Source organism: Notechis scutatus, chromosome 1 (assembly GCF_049901735.1).
Source record: "Notechis scutatus isolate UNSWTSFEM ecotype Mainland chromosome 1, rNotScu1.2, whole genome shotgun sequence".
NCBI classification, from domain to species: Eukaryota; Metazoa; Chordata; class Lepidosauria; order Squamata; family Elapidae; genus Notechis; species Notechis scutatus.
Window position 1 is genome coordinate 216,294,969 of NC_142009.1, and position 20,362 is coordinate 216,315,330.

At 36.2% G+C, this 20,362-nt stretch overlaps 1 protein-coding gene across 7 annotated transcripts in view; it reads left to right on the forward strand.

Moving 5' to 3' along the window:
• Positions 1-20,362, forward strand: part of MYLK (myosin light chain kinase) — a 197,074-nt gene that overhangs the window by 127,453 nt on the left and 49,259 nt on the right. For all 7 annotated transcript variants that reach the window (XM_087950208.1, XM_087950207.1, XM_087950213.1 and 4 more), the window contains 2 exons: positions 4,478-4,594; positions 8,558-8,629. In XM_087950208.1, coding sequence (XP_087806334.1) covers positions 4,478-4,594; positions 8,558-8,629 — 189 coding nt within the window. The remainder of the gene's footprint in view (positions 1-4,477; positions 4,595-8,557; positions 8,630-20,362) is intronic.

Here is a 20,362-nt window from a genome sequence, read left to right on the forward strand (position 1 = left end):
AAATTTTAAAAGTCAATGCGGCCCCCGAGCCAAAAAGTTTGCCCACCCCTGTGCTAGAACAATCAGTTGGAGGCCTCATCCAAAAGCTTTTTGCACAATTACATGGCCAGTTGCAGCTATTTACATGGCATGAAGTTTTGCCTGATAGTTACTCATGCTCATCTGTGGATTATTGCAATTTGTACTGTATAGAGCGGACCGCTCAGAAACTGCAACTAGTACAGTGTGCAAAGGTCATACTGTTATTGGTGTGCATTGGCTGCTAGATAGCTTCTAGGTTCAGTTCAAGGTTCTTTCTTCTTTATAGCCCTTCATGACTTAAGGCATGGGTACTTCTGAGGCTGCCTCTTCTTAAGTGGAATGTTCTTATCTAGTGACATCTGCCATTAGAGGAATGCCATCTTCATTGTTGAGTGTTCTCAAAGGTGTCCCCCACTCAACTGGAATAATCTCCCTGCAACATTCAAACTATTCTCTATTAAGTTGTCAATAACTGAAAAATACAGCTCTTCTGGAGGACATTTGGGGAAAAATGCCTGAAGTGTAAGAAGTTGTTACAGGTATTAGTCATTTTTTTCCCCTAGTTATTACTATTTTTAACTTACTCCTGTATTCAGGATTACATAAGACCCTCAGGGTTTTCAGATTGGAGTGACAAATAGAATAGAGAAGGTTAAAAAAGAAATGCTATTGTGCTCCTTTGGTTTGGGCTTGTTACCTTAATTTTTAGTTGAGAGAATTTACATGTTGAATAAATTAGAGCATTTCTGGAATATAGGCTGCAAAATATGACACAGCTCTGTTCATTTCGCCTGTTTAGGGGAAGCTTTGTGGAAACGTCATGGATTCTGCTTTGCCAATTTATCTGGAAGCCTAAAATGGAAAAAGCTTATCTTTATCTATAAAAGAAGATATTCTATTAACTAAGTAAAATATTCAATTTATAGCAGAGCCCATACTACTTACCCACATTATTTGATCCAATTCCAATAATAATGCCAATTTCTTTAAGAAAAATTATAAGTCAAAGGTTTTGCTATCAATTTTCATATGCCAGTCTTTCCTTAGCCAGATGTCTTCTATACATAATTGTTCTAGTAATCAGTAACTGCAGAATGATTTCTGGGGAAAATGAATTAGAATTATAATTTCTATTCTGCCATGATTATTAAACTTTTCTGAGAGTGTCTGCCTGTTCTAGCAGATTGATAGGATAGGCATGCTCCAGTCCCTTTCCTGAAATGTTCCCATTAAGTGGGACCTCAGAATTGTGCCTTTTTTGTGCGTGGCTGCCTCTACCTTTTGGAATATCCTCCCCCTGGTGATCTGGCAGGCCTCCTCTCTCTTAACCTTCCAGAAGATCATCCAGACTTAGCTTTTTACCCAGGTAAAAGGCAGGGGTACAGAGAAAGTGTTTTGGATTGGCTGTTGGGGCATCTCAAGGGAATATCTGGGATTTTTGTTGTATATTATGGTTTTATTTGTGTATTATGGTTTTTATTGTCACGAGCCATCCAAAGTTGTGTTTTAAGATGGGCAGTCTTACAAATCTTTTAAAGAAATAAAAGTAAATTAGTCATACCATTTAGTAGCTTTAAAGATTACCTGAGAGATGTTTCTTATTCAAAAATGATCTGGGAATATTCCTGCATTGCCTTGCTTTTTTGAAGGAGTGTGTGTGTGGAATAATCCCAGTATGTATCTGTTCCAGTACACTACTTGTATTTCCAATGCTGATAGTCTCTTACAGAAACTGTTAGATGTGTGAACTTGGTGTTCTGTATATTTATATATTCTGTACAACATATACAAGAAATGGCTAGTAGCTTTAAAAATAGCATGTAGAATTTTGTTCTGCATTTATGCATCAATTTTACCCTAGCACTTACTGTAAAAGAGCAAATGAATCTTAATAGTAAGATTTTTTTTTAAACACATTTGGAAACTCATTTTTTTTTTTTTAGAAACACTGGATATCACATGTAATGATGAATTGCCCATTCTCAGAATTTTGCTTGCATTGCCAGATGCTTTCTTAGTGGGAATTAGGGTAGCTCTGGTTCCTGACCAGCTGGGACCATAATTTTCTAAATTCTTTGATGTTTCTAGTTTTACTGAACAGATGTTTCTGTCCTTCATCTGAAGTATTTTAGAATTAGCAACAAAAAAAAAGCATAAAAGTTTCTTTAGAGCTCCTTCCCATAATCTGTGGGTGAGTAGATCTGGGAATAGTCCTTGTGGAAAAAGAGACATCGCAGCTGATTCCAATGTTATAGCAGAAATCAGTATACAGAACAAATAAGCTACACTTCTACTAAGATGACCAAATTGTAATTTGGAGAATAGGGAACTGTGTCTCAGTGCATCAATAATGTACAAAATGAGAGTGCTCATTTGCTGCTCCTTTTTCTTTAGTTTTATAACCAGTCTTTTGTAACAAGTAGAACTCTGATGCTTTATCCACTGAAAACACCATCAAAAGCCAAGAAAGAAATGGCAGAAGGAACATTTGACTTTTGAAAACTCAACCATATTTAGGGTCCAGACCTGGAACCTTATTTGTGAAAAATATTGTTCTTTATTAATTCATGGAACAGTATATTGTGGTGGCCTTAATACGTTAATGTGTTTTTGCAGAATACAAAATGGGTATTGTAAAACTAGTATATCAGATACTTACTATTAGTAGGAGGTAAAATAAGGTAGCATACTTCGGCAGGAATGCATAATGTGAAAAGATAGCTGAACTTAAATTCCCAACTTTGGTTACTTGTATGCCTCAGCCTTGATTGTTTTTTCAGATTTCACCATCCCAATATTTTTTTTATATTTCTTGAGGTACATAGCAGGAGTTATTACAGCTGGAAGAGGGAACATGTTTTGCTGACCACGATAGGAAAGTAAAACACAAGAGCTACCCTGTTTTGATGGTTTGCATATTTGTTTTGAAGACAACCCTACTATCAAGCTGACAAGAACTGGAAATCTTTTTCCAAGTTTGCATTATTTCAGTTAAACTAAACATCACCTTCAAATAAGTCCAAAACTCAAGAGTGTCTTAAGAGAGTTTGAATCTATAGCCTATGCTATAAATTCTATGAAAGATTGGATCCTTCCCACAGCATTGGGAAACATGTTCTGTTAAAATCCCAGCTATAAACATTTTGACCATGTTGTGCCTAATGCACTGAAGTTGCTGCTTCAAAATATTGCAGTGCTCATTTTAGACGTATAACTTTCATAACACACTATTAGTTAGTCGACAGCTATATAAACAGATCAGGGAAGGGATAGATCAGCTTTTGCAGCAATGCTGTTGTTCTCTCTTGGGATTTTATTTTGTAAGGTGCCAAGAAATTCAGAATTCCATACTGGAGTCACCAGACAGAGTTTTCTCAGAACTATGAGAAAAGAATCTCATCTCTGGAGGTCAACAAAGGGCTTTTGTGGAGGAAATACCAAATGTTTCATTGACAGACATATGTTCTCCCAGCCCAGGGAATGAAGCAATTGTGTAGGTCACAGACTTTTTGGAAAATGTTGTGTCCTTAGTAAACATAGCTAGCTTTGCTTTTTGTTTGTACATTTACTTGAAGTACTTTAAGAAAAACACTTGTACATGATTAAAGCTTGGAACATCAGATATTTTTAATTCTAAAGTGAACATCCTCTGCTCTGACTTTTGAAGAGAGAGAGAAATTGGTATTTTGTAATGTAGTGAGAAATCAGAATTGATTTGACTCTTAATTTCTGAACTAGATTGAGTGGTGATGGTGGTAATAGTGGATTTTTTTTATCAAAGTATATATAATATACTTTTTATAATATATATACAAAGTATATATAGTATGACATAATGACAATATTGTTCACATGAATTTTCTAGAGTAGGGATGCAAAACATATGGACCTCCAGATTTTCTTAACCTATAATTCCTAGCAATCCTAAGAACCTAGTTAATGTTGAGAAATGCTCCCACAAATCTGAAGGCTATTAGGTTTTGGAACACTGGGGAAAACACAGTGATTTCCAAAACCAAAAACTTGATCAAATTGAAGGAAGCAAAATCTATAGGAATAGTTTCATGGTCAACAGTCATGTTATTTGGAATTTCTGGGTGCTATAATTCCAACCAGAGCAAAGGATATTATTTGAATTGTTTATATTTTTCTGTGTTCTGACTGAACATCTATAGTTTTAAACCCAAGTTGTTTGACTTGAAATTGCACTGGAAAAGAGATAAAGGCAGGAATTAAAATTTTGGATGTCTTAATCATAGCACCATTATTAATTTCTGAAAACCTATTTCCATGTAATTTAGATTTCACTGAATCAAAAGTAAGACCAACCTTTTGGCATACTCTCATGTTGGAAACTATGGTTAGATTATGATTTTGGTCATCAATTCTTCATTGAGTAGAGTTCTTTTTAATTTAATTCATTACACTTCTGTGACTTTCTCTTGCTTTCCTTTAGGCTCATTGTGCTCCCTGACCATTGACAAGGCCTTTCCTGAGGATGAGGGCCAGTACAAATGCATAGCTGAGAATACTGCAGGAAAATCAGAATGCATTTGCAGCGTCTTAGTGCAAGGTAAGTAAGTTGACCCTAGACTCAGAACTGTTCTTAAGAGGCCTTAGGTAGTACTATTCCGATTCTGTTTATGTCAAAATTCCAATTCCTTCCTGTCTGATTCCCATTCCTAAAACTATGCAAAAAGGGGGAGGGGGTTTCTTTTTAGTTTCTCCCTGGTCCATATGCCTTTCATAGTAAACTGGCTCTTGAATGGGACATTAAACCAGACTATCATGTGTCTGTATTGTGCCTCAGTTAAAGGCCCTCCATGCTGCCAAAATTTTGCCAAATATGAATTTACTTCAGTATTCAGTATTATTACGGTAATACAATTACGGAATACTGTTTCTGTGTCAAAGGAACATCTATATTTGAACCATTTTAACCAAATGATGAGTTACTGCACACAAGATAAGATTTAATATTAACAAACTAATAGCACAGGTGATGTGAAGAACGAACAAGTCTAATGTTTCTTGTTTTAGTGCTTTGTTGTTGAATTGGAACTGTGATAGAAATTTATCAACCAAGAAAATAATGAATAGAGCTTGTGCTTTTGTTGTTCTGGGCGCGACTGTTTCTTTGCTAGTTTTCATCCACCACTCCTAATGCAAGCAGACAAAACCAACTCAAGCTTAAATCAAAGCACATGTAACTTTTGTGGCAGTGTAGATTATCCCTAAGACTTTTTATTTAGTCAGTATATTAATTTTATTTTACTTAAATCCAGCCTTTTTCCCAGTTCACTTAGGGAAGTTTATATTATTGTGTTCCATAAAGTAATTTGGAGATGACCCTGCGGAAGGAATTCATATAAACCTCAACTTAGCCCAGATAAGCAAAAGGAGGTGGGGAAGGAAAGCACTTAAGATTGCCTTGCCTTGATTCCCTTTAATATACGTGGGAAGAGGGACAATCTATGTCAGTTTTCAAGGTTCTTTTATTATAACCTAAAACAATAAGAGTTTCAGTAGTTCATGTGGTGTCTGTTTCCTGACCTGATCTAGCTCAAAATTTTCACTCATCTTCTCTTTTGGGGTTTATTAGACTGACTGTGTTTGGTGGTGGCTACTCTGTCAATTACAAAACTAATATTTGGACTCTTGATTCATCACACTAGGATATTGTTTGTTTCAAATAGGACAGTTTAGTGGGATTCAGATATCATACGCTGCTTATAAAGTAAAAGATACAACAAATTAATGTAAAACCAAGTAAATCCCAATATGAAATCATGCTCCAAATTTGTTCTTAGCAACTAATTTTTTCCAAATCTGATTGTTCCATATAATCATCATCATAATTAATGGTAGGCATTTCATTAATTAGTTATCTAATTAGTTTTTAAACCCCTTATCACATCCAATGGCACTGTACTTTGTAGATTAATTACACATTTTAGATTTCCTCTTATCTGTTCCGAATTCATTGACAGTATAATTGGATGTTTTAGTTTTGGACTGTTGGAAGAAGAAAAACATTATACAAGTACAAGTACTCCTCATTTAGCATCCACAATTGGAACTAGCAACTTGGTCATTAAGTGAAGTAGTTGGTAAGTGAAATTGCAACTGCATTGAAATCCTAGTTCAGCTTTCATTTGCTTTACAGTCCTGTGAAGGTTGTAAATGCAATGATTGATCAAGTTACTGTTTCATCTTGGTCATATCTGCAAACTGTCATTATACAAAGCAGTTGCTAAACGAAGACTATCTGTAGATTTTTGCTCCTATAGTGGGATACTAGCTGCAATCCTTATAGGCTTCCTAAACTTGCTCTGAAGAAATTTTTGATTCTCCCTATGGATTACAGGTTTCTGAAGTGCCTTAGGGGTAAGTGGGGAAATTGTTGTGTCAGCAGAGATCATTCTGTGTGTAGAACAATACCACTGAAGTCACCAAGGTCCTCTAGCTATACATTCTTCAGACATGCTGACTAATTTGCGATAAATTGAATAGATGAAATCAGGGGAAAATCCCTGATTTTTTTAAAAATCGGTTGTTCCGTTCATCACAATTGCTTTATTTCAGGTCGTGGCCATTCCATCTTCCTCACTATTGGACAATGAACAGCCACGTGCTAAATTCCAAAGATATTGATAGAACGTCTGTTCTCAATATCTAGTTATTAGCCACAGATATATTGGTTGTCCCCATTGTTCCTTCCTTAGTTTCCCCAATTCATCTTTCTTTCTTTCTGTTCACATGTAACTCTTAAGCCATTTGAAGATAATTTAAAATCTTGGCAGAGGGCATTGGATAAAAGCCTAGCTTTTGCAGGATATGTTGCAAGATCTTCAGTGTCTTTTTAAGGTTATGTTGCATCATTAGAACAAATTAGCTCTTGCAGTTTAAATGCAAATTTATTTTGAACATCGCCCACCTTTACTCACGATGAAATTAGAACAGTAGTGTTAGATGGGCGCACGGATTGAAGAGGCAGGACACGGCAGGAACAGGTAACAGCTTTATTTGTGTAGTTTAAGTAATAGTTGCCCAGCCGCGGCTAGCGCCGGCTTATATCGCCAGCACTGTCCAAAGTTTCAGCCACTGACGGGACTTCATTTCTCCCGCCAGTGGCCGGTCCAATGAGCGGAGTCTGACATCAGACCCCCCACTCTTGTGACCGTATAAGGAAATACTTAACAAGTACCATAGCACTTCACTCTTCAGTTTTCATTATTTTATTATAAGGTGATTAGGTAGTCACTTACCATACAAAGAAGCAAAGATTCATATTTATAGATTACTACTACAGCCAGTATAATGAAGTGCTGCTAATAGTAGGAGGTGTTTTTTTTTTGCTACCCTAGTACATTGTGCCAAATTCAATCCTGCCATAATATTTGAAATAGAAACTTGAGAAGTTAACAGTAACTCATACCCAGAATAATCACCATTTTTGTTTAAATTTAGACTACAAATATCAGTATTTTGTTCCTGATTTTGTTTGTAAAGTTGTACTGGAAATAAAGGCAGCTATTGTTTTGCAAAGAGACACCACATTTTGAAATTACAAGTATCAGACATAGTGTTTCCAGTCAGCACTTACCAGACCTAGATCAGTTCATGTTCATCAAAATTATTATAGCATGTGCCCTTACTAGTAACTTGCTTGACCAGACCTAGATTAGTCATTTCCATCCAGTAGAATGTTGTGTCGTGTTTTTGCTTTGCTTTGCTTTGCTTTGTTTTGTTTTAAATGTTTTAAACTGATTTTATTTGCCACAGGTAAGCACACCAGTGACTATTATGAGAAATCAAAGATGCATTACCTCAAAAGGCAAAAGACATAGTGGATACCAAAATAATTTTGTTTTCCTTGAATACAGTATATCTTCCAATAGTATATGTACAAACTCTGTTGGTTTCACTATTGCTTTTGGTTAAATACGTTTTTACAATGGTACAGAGATACAAACATCTGTTTTTGGGTAGAACATACACAATGTGTATCTTCATGCAAATAGTCTTAATTTTCCTGAAGTTTTTAGCATAAAACCCTAATTTCAGCTTATGTGGCTCTATTCAAAAACTGAAACTTGATCAGTTCTTTCAGCATTAGCCCAATAGACTTTTTTTCCTAACTTCCTTCATTTTAGTCCTCTTCAGCAGATTCCTATGTTTTCATAGCAAACAACCTTCCACATGGGACATAACCCAAATAACCTGCATGCACACTTTGAGTAAAGTAATAAGATGGATGTTTAAAATTTAGAGATTTAAAGAGTTCTAATCGTAACATTTCCTGGGGAGCAAAGAAAACTATTTTCATTCTGTTCTTCAAAATGTAGCTTGTCCAAGTCCTCTTTGTTAAATATCACAACAGCCAACAAGCTCCATTTGCTTTCTAGCCCAATCAGAATCAAGTGAAACACAAACCAGAATTCTTTTTTCATTTCAATTATTGCTCTTTAAGTCAAAATGGAGATTTGATTCTTAATTATTCTAACCTCCCCCTGCAATCTGTTTCCAATCTTAGAGTCTTTAAAGTCAACAGAAACGAAGACCAAAAAGCCAAAGACTTCACTGGGTTCTGTGCATGGAACAGAAAGTATGTATCTTCTTTTTTCTTCATTTTTTGTGAAATTATGTAGGTGCTTTGAAGTTGTTTTCTGTAATAATTTCACCATCTAAGTAGGTGGTTTGACCCAGTATCAATTTTTCTGTATTGAACTTGGAAACCTGATAAAAATACTGGAGTTACTCAGATATAGCTCAGATACTGTGATGAATGAATTCCATGTCCATCCCTTTATTTTTATTTCTTCCATTACCTCTCTCCCTTCTGTGAAACATCCAGAGATAAGCCATAGGTGTAACCCATCCAAAGGGTCCTTTCCATTAAAAAAAAAAAGACACCTTCCAATTATAGCAAATAACTTTCACAGGTTCCCCTTGCAGCCTCATAACCACCCCTAATCCTACTTTTACCTTTAATCTTAATCTTACCTTAATCTTAATCCTGGGCAACCTTTTGACAATTTGAGCTTCTCTTCTGTTTTGAGGAAGGTATCCGTGATATCCTGACATTGTACCAGTGGGCAAGGAGAGATTATGTGATCGATTATTTTAGAGAGGCAGAGAGGATAACTAGTGTGTATTTTGTTGTTGTTGTTGGTATATAAATCCAATCTGAAGCTCATATACTCAGCCTCCCATCCTTCCGAGGTCGGTAAAATAAGGACCCAGATAGTTGAGGGGCAATATGCTGACTCTGTAAACTGCTTAGAGTGGACTGTAAAGCACTAAGAAACGGTGTGTGTGTGTGTGTGTGTGTGTGTGTGTGTGTGTGTGTATTATTCAAAGTAACAGATTAATCAGGGTCCTGTAATTTGGCAGTTTATGGCTAATTTTAGCAGTTTGAACCTTGTGTGCTCAGAAATCCATGACAAGAGAATGTTGGGGGCTGTATGATGAATGAACATGTGATATATTACCTGATATTTTTTAGATGCTTAAGGGATAAAGTGCAAGGAAAAAATTAATGAAATTGCTTTTTATCTTCTGCCGATGTAATTATTGTACATATAGCCACTAGTTCTTGGATAGCCTTGCTTTTCTGAATAACTTCAGTGCCTGTCAATTTCTTGTGACTTTCATTGATGACATTGACTAGCTGTGATAGTTATGATGCAAACAAGCTTTGACCTACATATGTTTTGGAGGACAATCCAATGTAATTATGAACCATTGCACATAAATGTTCCACCATAATATAAGCAGGGGTTTACAAATAAACTTCTGTGATGGCTTTTTCCCTCTTTCCAATTTGCAATTATGTTACAGGCTGATTATTTTTCTCCCTTACAAAAATGTAAATGCTTGCTTGGGGTTTGGGAGTTGGCTGAGGAAAACCAAACTTCTGATTTGCTGAATAAGTATCTAGCTTTATTCCTAAATTAATATTGAGAAAAGACCGTAAGGAGGGGAATTTAGTACTGGCATAAAATTGTTAATCAGGAGTTTCACAGGTATTGTGATCCCTATAGTAAGGCATTGATCCTTCCCTTTAAAAAAAGAGGGGGGAGGGAGGGAGAGAGAGACAGAGATTAGGCAAGTTTCTCGGCTTCTCACAGCTAAGCCACTGTAACATTAAGCCACCTAACTTCATTATACCTGTACTCAGTAGGAATCATAGGATGGAAGGGACCTTCACTGTCTTTTGTCCAATGCCCTTCCCTGATGCCCAAAGCAGGGGGCCTTATACCATCTCAGACAAATGATTATCCAATCTTTCCTTGAAAACCTCCAGCAATGGAACACCTACAACTCTAGGAGGCAAGCTATTCTACTACTTAATAAACTATCCCAGACAAATTATTGTTCAGTCTTATCGTGAAAACATCCAGCAGTGGAGCGCACACAACTATGGGAGGCAAGCTGTTTCATTGATTAATTATTTTCACAGTCAGGAAATTCCTTCTTATTTCCAGGCTAGATCTCCCTCTGCAAAGTCCAGGACAAAACCTTGATTAACCCCATTGCATACTTCACTCCACATAGTTCCACTGAGGACCACATGCTGAGCGTGGTTAGACAGCCAACTACAAATCCATCTGGAAGTGGTACCATCTATCCCACATTATTTTATCTTACCAAGCAGGCTCTGGTCTGCTTTATCAAATGTCTTACTGAAACCTAATAAGTATATTACATTCACAACATTTCCTTGGTCCAATAATTTAATCACTTTATTAAAAAAGGCAATAAGATTTGTTTGGCATGACCTGTTTTTAATAAATCCACGCTGGCTTCTAAGAATAACTCTGTATTTTTAGGTGCTCATAAATCCGCTTCTTGAATATCTTTTCCAGATGCAAAAGACAGATGGAAGGAAGGAATTAAGCAGTTCTGCCTTCTCCCTGCTGCCCATCTCCTTCTTGCCATTGTTTCTCACTAGGTGGACTAACCATTTACTTGTAGTTAGTGTCTTATGTTGTCCTTATAGCAGGTTTTGTTTTGGAAGGAGAAAGAAAAACATTTTTTTTCACACCAGAGCAACTAAAGAGGAAATATTTATGTAGAAGGCTAGGGAGGAGACAGTGGACATCATGACAACTTGTCCTTTAAATATGCTTATTGTCGCATCTTTCAGCCTTAGTAAGCAGAATGAGCTCATAGTCATGAGTGTACAACATGCTAGTTACTGACTTGTAGGTTACTATTCCAAATAAATGCAGATATGTTATACAGAAAATATAAGATACAGCCATTAATCTAGTACTTTGATCAGCTTCTCACAGATAATTTTGATTAAAGTTAATTTAAATTTGACTTATTTGATTAGGGAAGGTGCAATAGCTACTTTTAGAAAAGACTGGAAGCTCTTTGTGGATTTTTTTCTGAAAATGAACAAAAATGAACTGGTGATCCCTGGATTTACTGATTAAAAAGGGCTGTATGCACTCACATTAAGTATTATTAAATGTTATTCTTCAGTTTGGTATGAGTGGAGATTTTTATTCTGATGATAATATTTATGCTATTTTGCTAATAATATTCTTCAAGATATGTCTTCTAGAGTTTATATAAATATAAAACCTCATTTTCCAGTCTACTTTCTCAGTAAATTTTTTAATGCATTTCAGGTTGTTATATGAAATATTCCTTACAATGTTTAGGCAAAAGCCTGATGAAATCAGTTCACTCACACATACTATTCAGTAGTGGTGCTAAGTCAGAATTTATTTTTTTTGTTTTTTCTGCTTTCAAAAGAATTTTCTGAAATTGTTGTTTCTTTTATAAAATCCTGGACATTATTAGGAATGAGCAAAAATGAAAGGACTGATTCTGTCTCCAAATACTTTAGGGAAAGTTCGTCTTTCACGTTTTATGGAAAAATCAGCATGTTGTCCTTATTGATTTATGTTCCCCCTTTTCCAATGATTCTCCTGAAAAAGAGTATTACAATATGTCTATGGAGATTCTCAGTTATCCAGGTCATGGTTGTCCCAAATATGCCTTTTTTTCAAGAGGCAACTGGCATTTCTGGTTTTTCTTTTCACTTCTCATCCAAGAAGCTTCTTCAGTTCTGACTGGATGGTGGGGAGCCAGAGCTGAAGAAGCTTCTTGGATGAGAAGCAAAATGTCTTCAAAGAAAAACCAGAAAGTCCAGTTGCCTCTTGAAAAAAGCATCTTTGGGAGTATTGCAATACTCCAAAAGCATGGACACGACAATGACGATTAGAATCTAGAATGAAAATTAGTGTGGAAAGAAAATGCATCTTTTAATAGAGATACTTGATTATTTTTGACCATTTCTTTTTGAAAATCGGTTCTGTTCCATTCAAGGATTTTCCTGCTACCCTTAACTTTTGCAAATTATTTGCAAAGGTCATTTTTTTAAAATATAAAACAAGTTGTTGGGGTTTTTTTTACATACTTTTCAAACATTGCTAGCCACTTATTTAATTCTTTATAGGTTTTTTTGTGTGTGTTTCCTGAACAAGTTATTTTAACTCAGTGTTAAAATTGCTAACATGTAGACTTTTTTCTTTAGACTTCTAAGGGACCCTAGAAAACATTAGGGATGTTACCCAGGTTGTCGATTCCAGCTACCCCCCACCCCACCGTTCCACAGAATAGATGCTGCTATGATTTTTAACTTATGGAAAGCAGCAGGACTCCCTTTATTACTGATATAGCTCACAAATCCACCAAGATAGCTTTAAAAAACCATTTATCTATGAACCATACTAACCAAAGGAATAACTTGGTACCTTTAAAAAGGTTTATCCAATAATGGAATGTAGCCAGAATAATTCTCTTTTTTGCAACATTGTTGATCAGGAGTCTTTTATTTCTGTTATCCTCTAACTCTGCTTATTAACTGCCTCAGTCTCATTACTTTGTTGCCCATTAATTTGTCTATTTATGTCTGTTCTATTATACTTCCACTCATCTTTTGCTAAAATAGCATTTCATAAATCCACAAATGCTAAGTTCCATAGAAAATGTGTCCCTTCTGTGCTGAGTGAAAAATTCAGCTGCTTCAGAGTTTATGGTGCAGTTCTCTTTCTGTATTTCTTCCAGCATCTTTAAAAAAACACACACACAATGTTTTTGTGGTATCCGAATCCCTGAGGAAATAGATCCTCATGCCTGCTATTGCATACAATCTGTCTTGATTTTTAGGCCAAACAAATGTGTTCCTTGATTGTTCTACTTTTCTGGAGAAAGAGGTTAATAAATATCATTCCTGATACAGTATGTTGACTTCACTTCATCAAAAAAGAAGAAGATGGAACCTTGCGCAGTGTCTGGATTTCTAAATTAGAGTTAACCTCTAAGAAAATTATATTATGGCATAGCATTCTATTCAAAATATCAAATGGAACAATATCAGGTTTTTGAGGACTTACTGCTTGGCATAACACTAATTCACCTTGCATTTAGAAATAAACCTATCCCCATCCCCATCCAAGTGCTTGTGTGTTTGTTTTTGAATGTACTCATTCCCCAGAACTTAATAATCTCCAATTTATGAAGAATGGGAGGTTTTGTGCCCAACTAAAATCCTAGCATTTGGACTAGAATATTACAGCTTTAATTTAATAGATTGTCATCAAAATAAATATGACCAGTGTTTTGTATCTCCCCCCCCCCCTTCAAAGTGGAAATGATATAGAGCACTTTTTAGTAGGGAAAGGGGGAAATTATTTATCTATTAATTGTATTAAAAATGTTTTACATTTTATAAAAATATTTATATTACAATCTCTGTTAGATAGCATACAACCAAGGCATCAAGTGTCTAAATGTATTTTTCATTTCTTTTGTCAGGATAAAAAAGTAGCATTGGTACAATTCCAAAACCTGATATAGTAAAGCTTACATATTTGGAGAAATTGCTATTAAATTCAGGCACACAGAAACACACACTGAGGAAAAGAGCCTAGGAGGTAGCTCTAAGAAGGTCTGACTTCAACAGTACCCACAGCTTGGAAAGATTAATTTCAATTACAGTGTAATAATTTCATGGCGTTGGAGAAAAACCTGATTTTGGCAGATAAATCATCTTCTCTTTTACATTCTGGAAGATGTATACTTATGATTTTTCCTTATAGCTAGGCATTTTCTTTAGGTTAGTGTTGTGCAACTGTGGAATCCAATTGTTATGTGTAGAGCAATGGGGAGAATGTTCTAGTTGAATAAATCATTCTTTCTTGGCACCCAGTTAAAGCTTCTGCAAGGTATGCTTTTGAGATTCAGTCAGATTATTATACTTTATAGTTTATGCCATCCGGACACAAGCTGTGACTTAGTTAATACTGGCAAAGAGCAGAATTTTCCATGCAGGTTTTATTTACAGTTTATTTTCTGCACTGCTATCTGGGGGCAGGTAGAAGGAAAGCATGATTGTTATTGATTGCCACTACAGAAGTAGATTATGAAAGCTTATCTGTGCTGTACACAAAGCACATAAGTTTTTTTGCAGTTGCACTAACAAGCTTTATTCTTTATTCTTTTTTATACGCACCCCCTACAGACCTCTTAGGAAAGGGGTGAGGTCAAAAGTAGACAATCTAAGGTTAAAGTTTTTGGGGCTTGGGGAAGAAACCACAGAGTCAGGTAGAGTATTCCAGACATTGACCACTCTGTTGCTGAAGTCGTATTTCCTGCAATCAAGTTTTGTGCGATTAACCTTGAGTTTGTATCTATTGTGTGCTCTTGTATTGTTATGTTTGAAGCTGAAGTATTCATTGACAGGTTGGACATTGCAATATATAATTTTATGTACTATACTTAGATCGGACTGAAGGCGGCGTAGTTCTAGGTTTTCTAGGTCTAGAATTTCAAGTCTGGTGGCATAAGGTATTCTGCAACAGGTAGACGTGTGGAGAACTCTTCTTGTGAAATATTGCGGGTTCCAGACTGATGAGCTGTATTCATGTGTTGGTCTAGCAAATGTTTTGTATGCTCTAGTTAGTAGTGTGATATTACCAGAGAAAATGCTACGTAGGATTAGGTTAACAACTCTTAATGCCTTTTTTGCTATGTAGTTACAGTTGGCTCTAGAACTTAGATCATTAGAGATGAGTACTCCAAGGTCCTTGGCAGAGTTTGGATCATCAACAAGGTCTTGACTATTCAGCTTGTATTTATTTTCTTTTTTTCTTTGCCAATATGTAAGACAGAGCATTTATTTGTTGAGATTTGAAGTTGCCATTTGTTTGACCATTCTGATACATAGTCGAGGTCTTTTTAAAGGGTAGCAGTATTGTCAGTGGTGTTGAATGCAGGTTCCAGACTGATGAGCTGTATTCAAGTATTGGTCTAGCAAATGTTTTGTATGCTCTAGTTAGTTACATCATCAGCGAAGGGAACACAGTTGCTCTTAATTTGATCACAGAGGTCATTTATATAGAGCATGAAGAGAGTTGGTTCTAGAACACTGCCTTGGGGGATACCACTGTTGACAGGTACAGAATTTGATAGGACACTCCCAATTGTGACCATTTGTTGTCTGTTTGACAGGAATGCGTCTATCCAGTTATGCAGGTGTCCAGAGATACCATAAGATTTTAATTTCAGGAGTAGTTTGTCATGTACCACTGAATCAAAGGCTTTACAGAAGTCTATGTAAATTGCGTCTATTGCTTTGCCCTGATCGAGTTGTGTAGTCCATATGTTTTTGCAGTGTAAGAGTTGCAAATTACAGGATAGTTTTTTTCTGAAACCAAATTGTTTATTAGAGAGTAGGTTGTTTGTCTCTAAGTGGAGGATAATGGATTGGTTAATAATTGATTCCATGACTTTACAGTTGACGCAGCATAAAGAGATTGGTCTGTAATTTTCAACTAGGCTGGGTCTCCCTTTTTGAAGATGGGGATGACCGTGGCTTGTGACCATAGGTTTGGTAAGGAGCTGGTCCTGAAAGATTTTTCAAAGATTATGCTTAGAGGTTCGGCTATGGCAGTGGATAGCTTTTTTAAGAAGTAGGCACAAATTCTCTCCAGTTCAATACATAGAGATGGTTTTAGATTGCGTAGTGCTTTTTCAACATTGTCTTCTGTAAAATCGATATGTATTAGATCATAGTAGTTGTCTGTGGTTCAACTAGGAAATACTGGACATGATCCATTGCTGTTTACAAATACTGAGCCAAAGAATGTGTTAAAGAGGTTGGCTTTAATGGTGTCATCGTTGCAGCCTTTATCATTAGGTCCTTTAAGGGGTGAGATGGACCTTGAGTCTTTTAGTTTGTTGTTTACAAAATTGTAGAAAGTGCGGATGGAATTGGTGCATAGATGGTTTTCCTCTTGTTTAATGTGATAATTTAGTGCATTCAGTTTTTATCTGGTGGCATAAATTATTGTATCGACTTTTGAAGTTAGCAAAATGACCAGATTTGTTTTTCCGCCAAAGTGATTTCTTTTTGGATTGAAGCTTCCTTAATGTTATGGGTAATTTGTTTTTCCTGGTTTTGGCAGTTGTTATTGGTACATATAGTTTGATGAATCTTTTGACTTCAAGTAAAAATATGTTGTAATGGTCTTCAGTATTGCATCCAGTGAATAGAAATTGCCAATCAAGAGATGAGAGATCGTTGTCTATAAGATCATAGTTGCCTTTTTTGAAGTTATAATTGGGGATCCCATCGTTATGATGATTTTTGTGTGGACGTATGTTGAGACAAAAGTCAATCATGTTGTGGTCACTGTTGGAAAAGGGTTCTTTAATTTGTATTCCGTAAATTGAATTCAAACTATTGCAGAAGATGAGATTGAGGCAGTTGTTAAGTCTAGTATTGTTGGTCACTAGTTGTTCCAGTCCCAGATTTGTTACAGCATTGTAGAAGGTTGCATGTATGGGTTCAGTTTTACATTGTTTAGGGTCCAATTAATATGAGGTAGATTGAAGTCACCAAAAAGATAAAAGCATGTGGGCAGGATGTTGCCCATGTTAGTAGTGAATTTAACTTGTTTACATGTTCAATGTCATAATCAGGGGCTCTGTAACATAATAAGAATCGAAATGGGATATTTAAGAACAGTTCACAGACGATGGTCTCAGGAATAGCAAGCTCCTGGGCAACTTGGATGTTTTTTAGATGTAGGGACTTTTTGTAAAAGATAGCAACACCACCTCCTCTACGGATTTTGTGATCTGATCAGTGACCATGATAGTCTCTTACTGTGGTAATGGAGTCAGGGAGAGATGTGTTGAGCCATGTTTCACAGACAAATATGATGTCGAATTTAGCCGTATTTAGTAAGAGGAGAAATTCAGGTATTTTATTTACAAGCATTCTTGCATTGAGTAGTTTGCATTTAAGGCCAGTTGTAGTTGGAATTGAGGTAGTTAGGGGCATGCATGCCTAGTTTTGAGTGATGGTGGTTTGGATGAGGTAGGGTTGGATGTGGAGTTGTGGGTTTTGTGACTTACTTTTGGTACAATCAGCACGGTAGTCAATGTACAGGTCCTTCTCTCCATTGTCTAGACATTTTTTGAGTTCTGTGCAAAGTTCACGGGAGCAGATTTTTTGCAGTATGGATAAGTCTGGTCTTGAGCAAAGTTTGTTATGGTTGGGATTGGTTTTTGCAATGGAGTTTATTGTATGAATGAATATATGTTTGCTGGACTCATTTTTGCAAACAACTCTACAAAATCTTGGGGCCACCAAGCCATCATTGTATTTGAACCCAGGGCCATCTCTGGTTATTTCAATGATATCTTCAGGAGAGATGTTTGTTGTATTTGAGTTGCTTATGATATTATGAACTTTGGTGATACCATTTGATTTGTTGGTGTCTTCAAGACCAAATAAGATGGCATTTGGACGTTTCTGATCATGTTCCATGAGGTCTCTGATGAGTAACGGGTTATCATTTGTGGAATTATTTGATGGGATAGTGATTATTTGTGGCTGTGGTTTGGTGGTTATTTTTGGTTGTAATTGTGATTGTAGTTGAGGTAGTAGCTGTGGTAGTGGTTGTTGAGTTGGGATTTGAGTTTGAGCTGATAGGTATTCACTTATCTGTGCTGTATTTTTTTTCAAGAGAGATTAGGCTTGCTTGTATAGTTGTTTCAAAACATGTTAGTAAGCATTCTTCTATTGAGTGAATGAATGATTCTATGCTTTCAACTCTGTCAGGCAGGGTACTTTGTTTTTTTAGCTTAGGTAAACATGATGGACATAGACAAGGGAATGTATCTGATGCTTTTAGGAGATCAGCTAGGTTTTTGTTTAAGTTTAAGCAGGCAAGGTGGGCTTGATTATCACATAGGTGGCATTTAATGTTATTTTTGTTTTCATTGATGGTTTCAAGACATTTGAAGCATGTGCAGGAGTCTGGGAGGTCACTGGTAGAGATATTATTCTTTTGTTGTTGCTTGGTAGTGGAGGGTTTGGAGTTTTGGGCTGGCGTGGTCAATGACAGCAATGCTGTACAGCAGTTTCTTATATATAGATTATAAATTGTTCTGTATCACTTTACTTATGTCCCAGTGCCTATTGCTGCAAGCTCAGCAGGGGTTTTCAATGTTGCATAGGATTTTCAATGTTTTTATCCATACTAATGACCTTCTGGTGTTCATCAGATGATCTTGTATACAACCTATAGACTAATCTCAAAACCAAAACTTGGTAGTGATTGGAAAAAGTGATTAGGACCCTTGTATCTAAGTTTCCAAGGACATCAGCAAAATCTTACATCAGTACATCTGCAGCTGTTATTCTGAATCTAGTATACTGTTCCAGAACATCTGAGGTGGTGGTTGTGGCAAATTTAAATAGCAAATGGTTCCTGGGTTAGATTTGGGGGGAGAACTCTGTAATCTCTACTGAAGTGACTTAAGCAACTGAGTTTTCTTAATATAGGGAGGTAAATATTCCCTGTCTCTGCTATGGAGTTTGGAACAGCAATAACTGAGGAATAGTTTAGGGTGGGGGTTCTTTTTTCTTCTCTATCTTTTTATTTTATTTTGAGACCTGGTTGTCCCAGGCCTGTGCTTTAAACTTGGAATTTAGGTCTTTCATTAAGGAATGGTTGGTTTTTCATGAAGAAATCATGCCATCACAAATCTTGATAAGTGATTTGCACATGGTTGACAATAGAAAAGATAAAGATGTGGGGCCTTTTTATGTCATTTCCTCTTTCACTCTTCTACATGCCTATTTTCAGTGGTGGAAGAAGCAGTCTGAATAAGCCCTTTCCTTTTTAACCTTCTCCCTCTCATCCCTCTTTCTTTTTCACACTCATTTTTCTATGCAAGTGGAATCTGGATTTTGGCTAATGTCTGTCCACCCCCCCTTACCTGATTTTTAATTAAAGCTGTTTTTTTCTTTTATGATATTGACTTTTTTACCTGCAGCAAGATTCATAATTATTATTCAGAACTAATTTCCTATACAAAATTGAAGAGCTGCCTTGAATACTGCCTTGCATCCTATAATGTAAGGTAAAACAAGGTAATAGAAGCAAATAGGAGGACTCACAGGACAATCCAAAAAGGCATGTTGGCAAGTTAGTTGGAAGGCAGAGGTTATCGAGTATGTTTTGTGCTGTCATGTTGGGATCAGAAAGAAAAAAAGTATGTCAAAGCAGGATTCATGAAAATTCTTTTGCTAATTTAACCAGAAGACTTTGCCCTTCCTTTATTTATGTAACACAGCAATATGTTCATGTGTTCTAGGAGGTGGAGACTACAATATACTGTATATGAATGTATATGAATATGGGGAGCAGTTCGTGGGGAGAAGACTAATGACTTAGAAAGCAACAAATCTTGGCTAGTCTCAGTTAAGGATATTACAATCGGAGTTCATTCAGAGATATAGCCTCCCACAACAGCAGTTATTTCATCTGAAAACTGAAGAAACCCTTAAGTAAATAGTTCCTTACATGCTTTCTAAAGTAGATTTTTGGTAAAGATACAAAATATTTAATCAAATTCCTGAACACAGTTGTTTTTTCATGCTAAAATTAGCTTTTCCCTTGTTTTTAACTCCTCCATTCCCTTCTGCTCTCAATGCTTTGGGAGATGTTTTTGAATTTTGAATCTGATAAACATTCCATTGAGTGAGGCAGCTTGGATGTCTCAGTTGGAGGAGCAGCTCTATGTCCCAATTGATTTCACTGCAATTCTTGATGGCATGGAGGTAAATGGGAGAGGCTCGAAGCTGATTGGTTAAGCACAACCTCTACCCCACATATTCATTGTGGTATGATTTCCAGTGGCTCTTTATGTTGTTTTCAAAACAACATAAACATAAACTACACCACTTTGCAGTAGTAAATATGACAGGAAGAAATCCACAGTGAACAACATAATTGCCTTG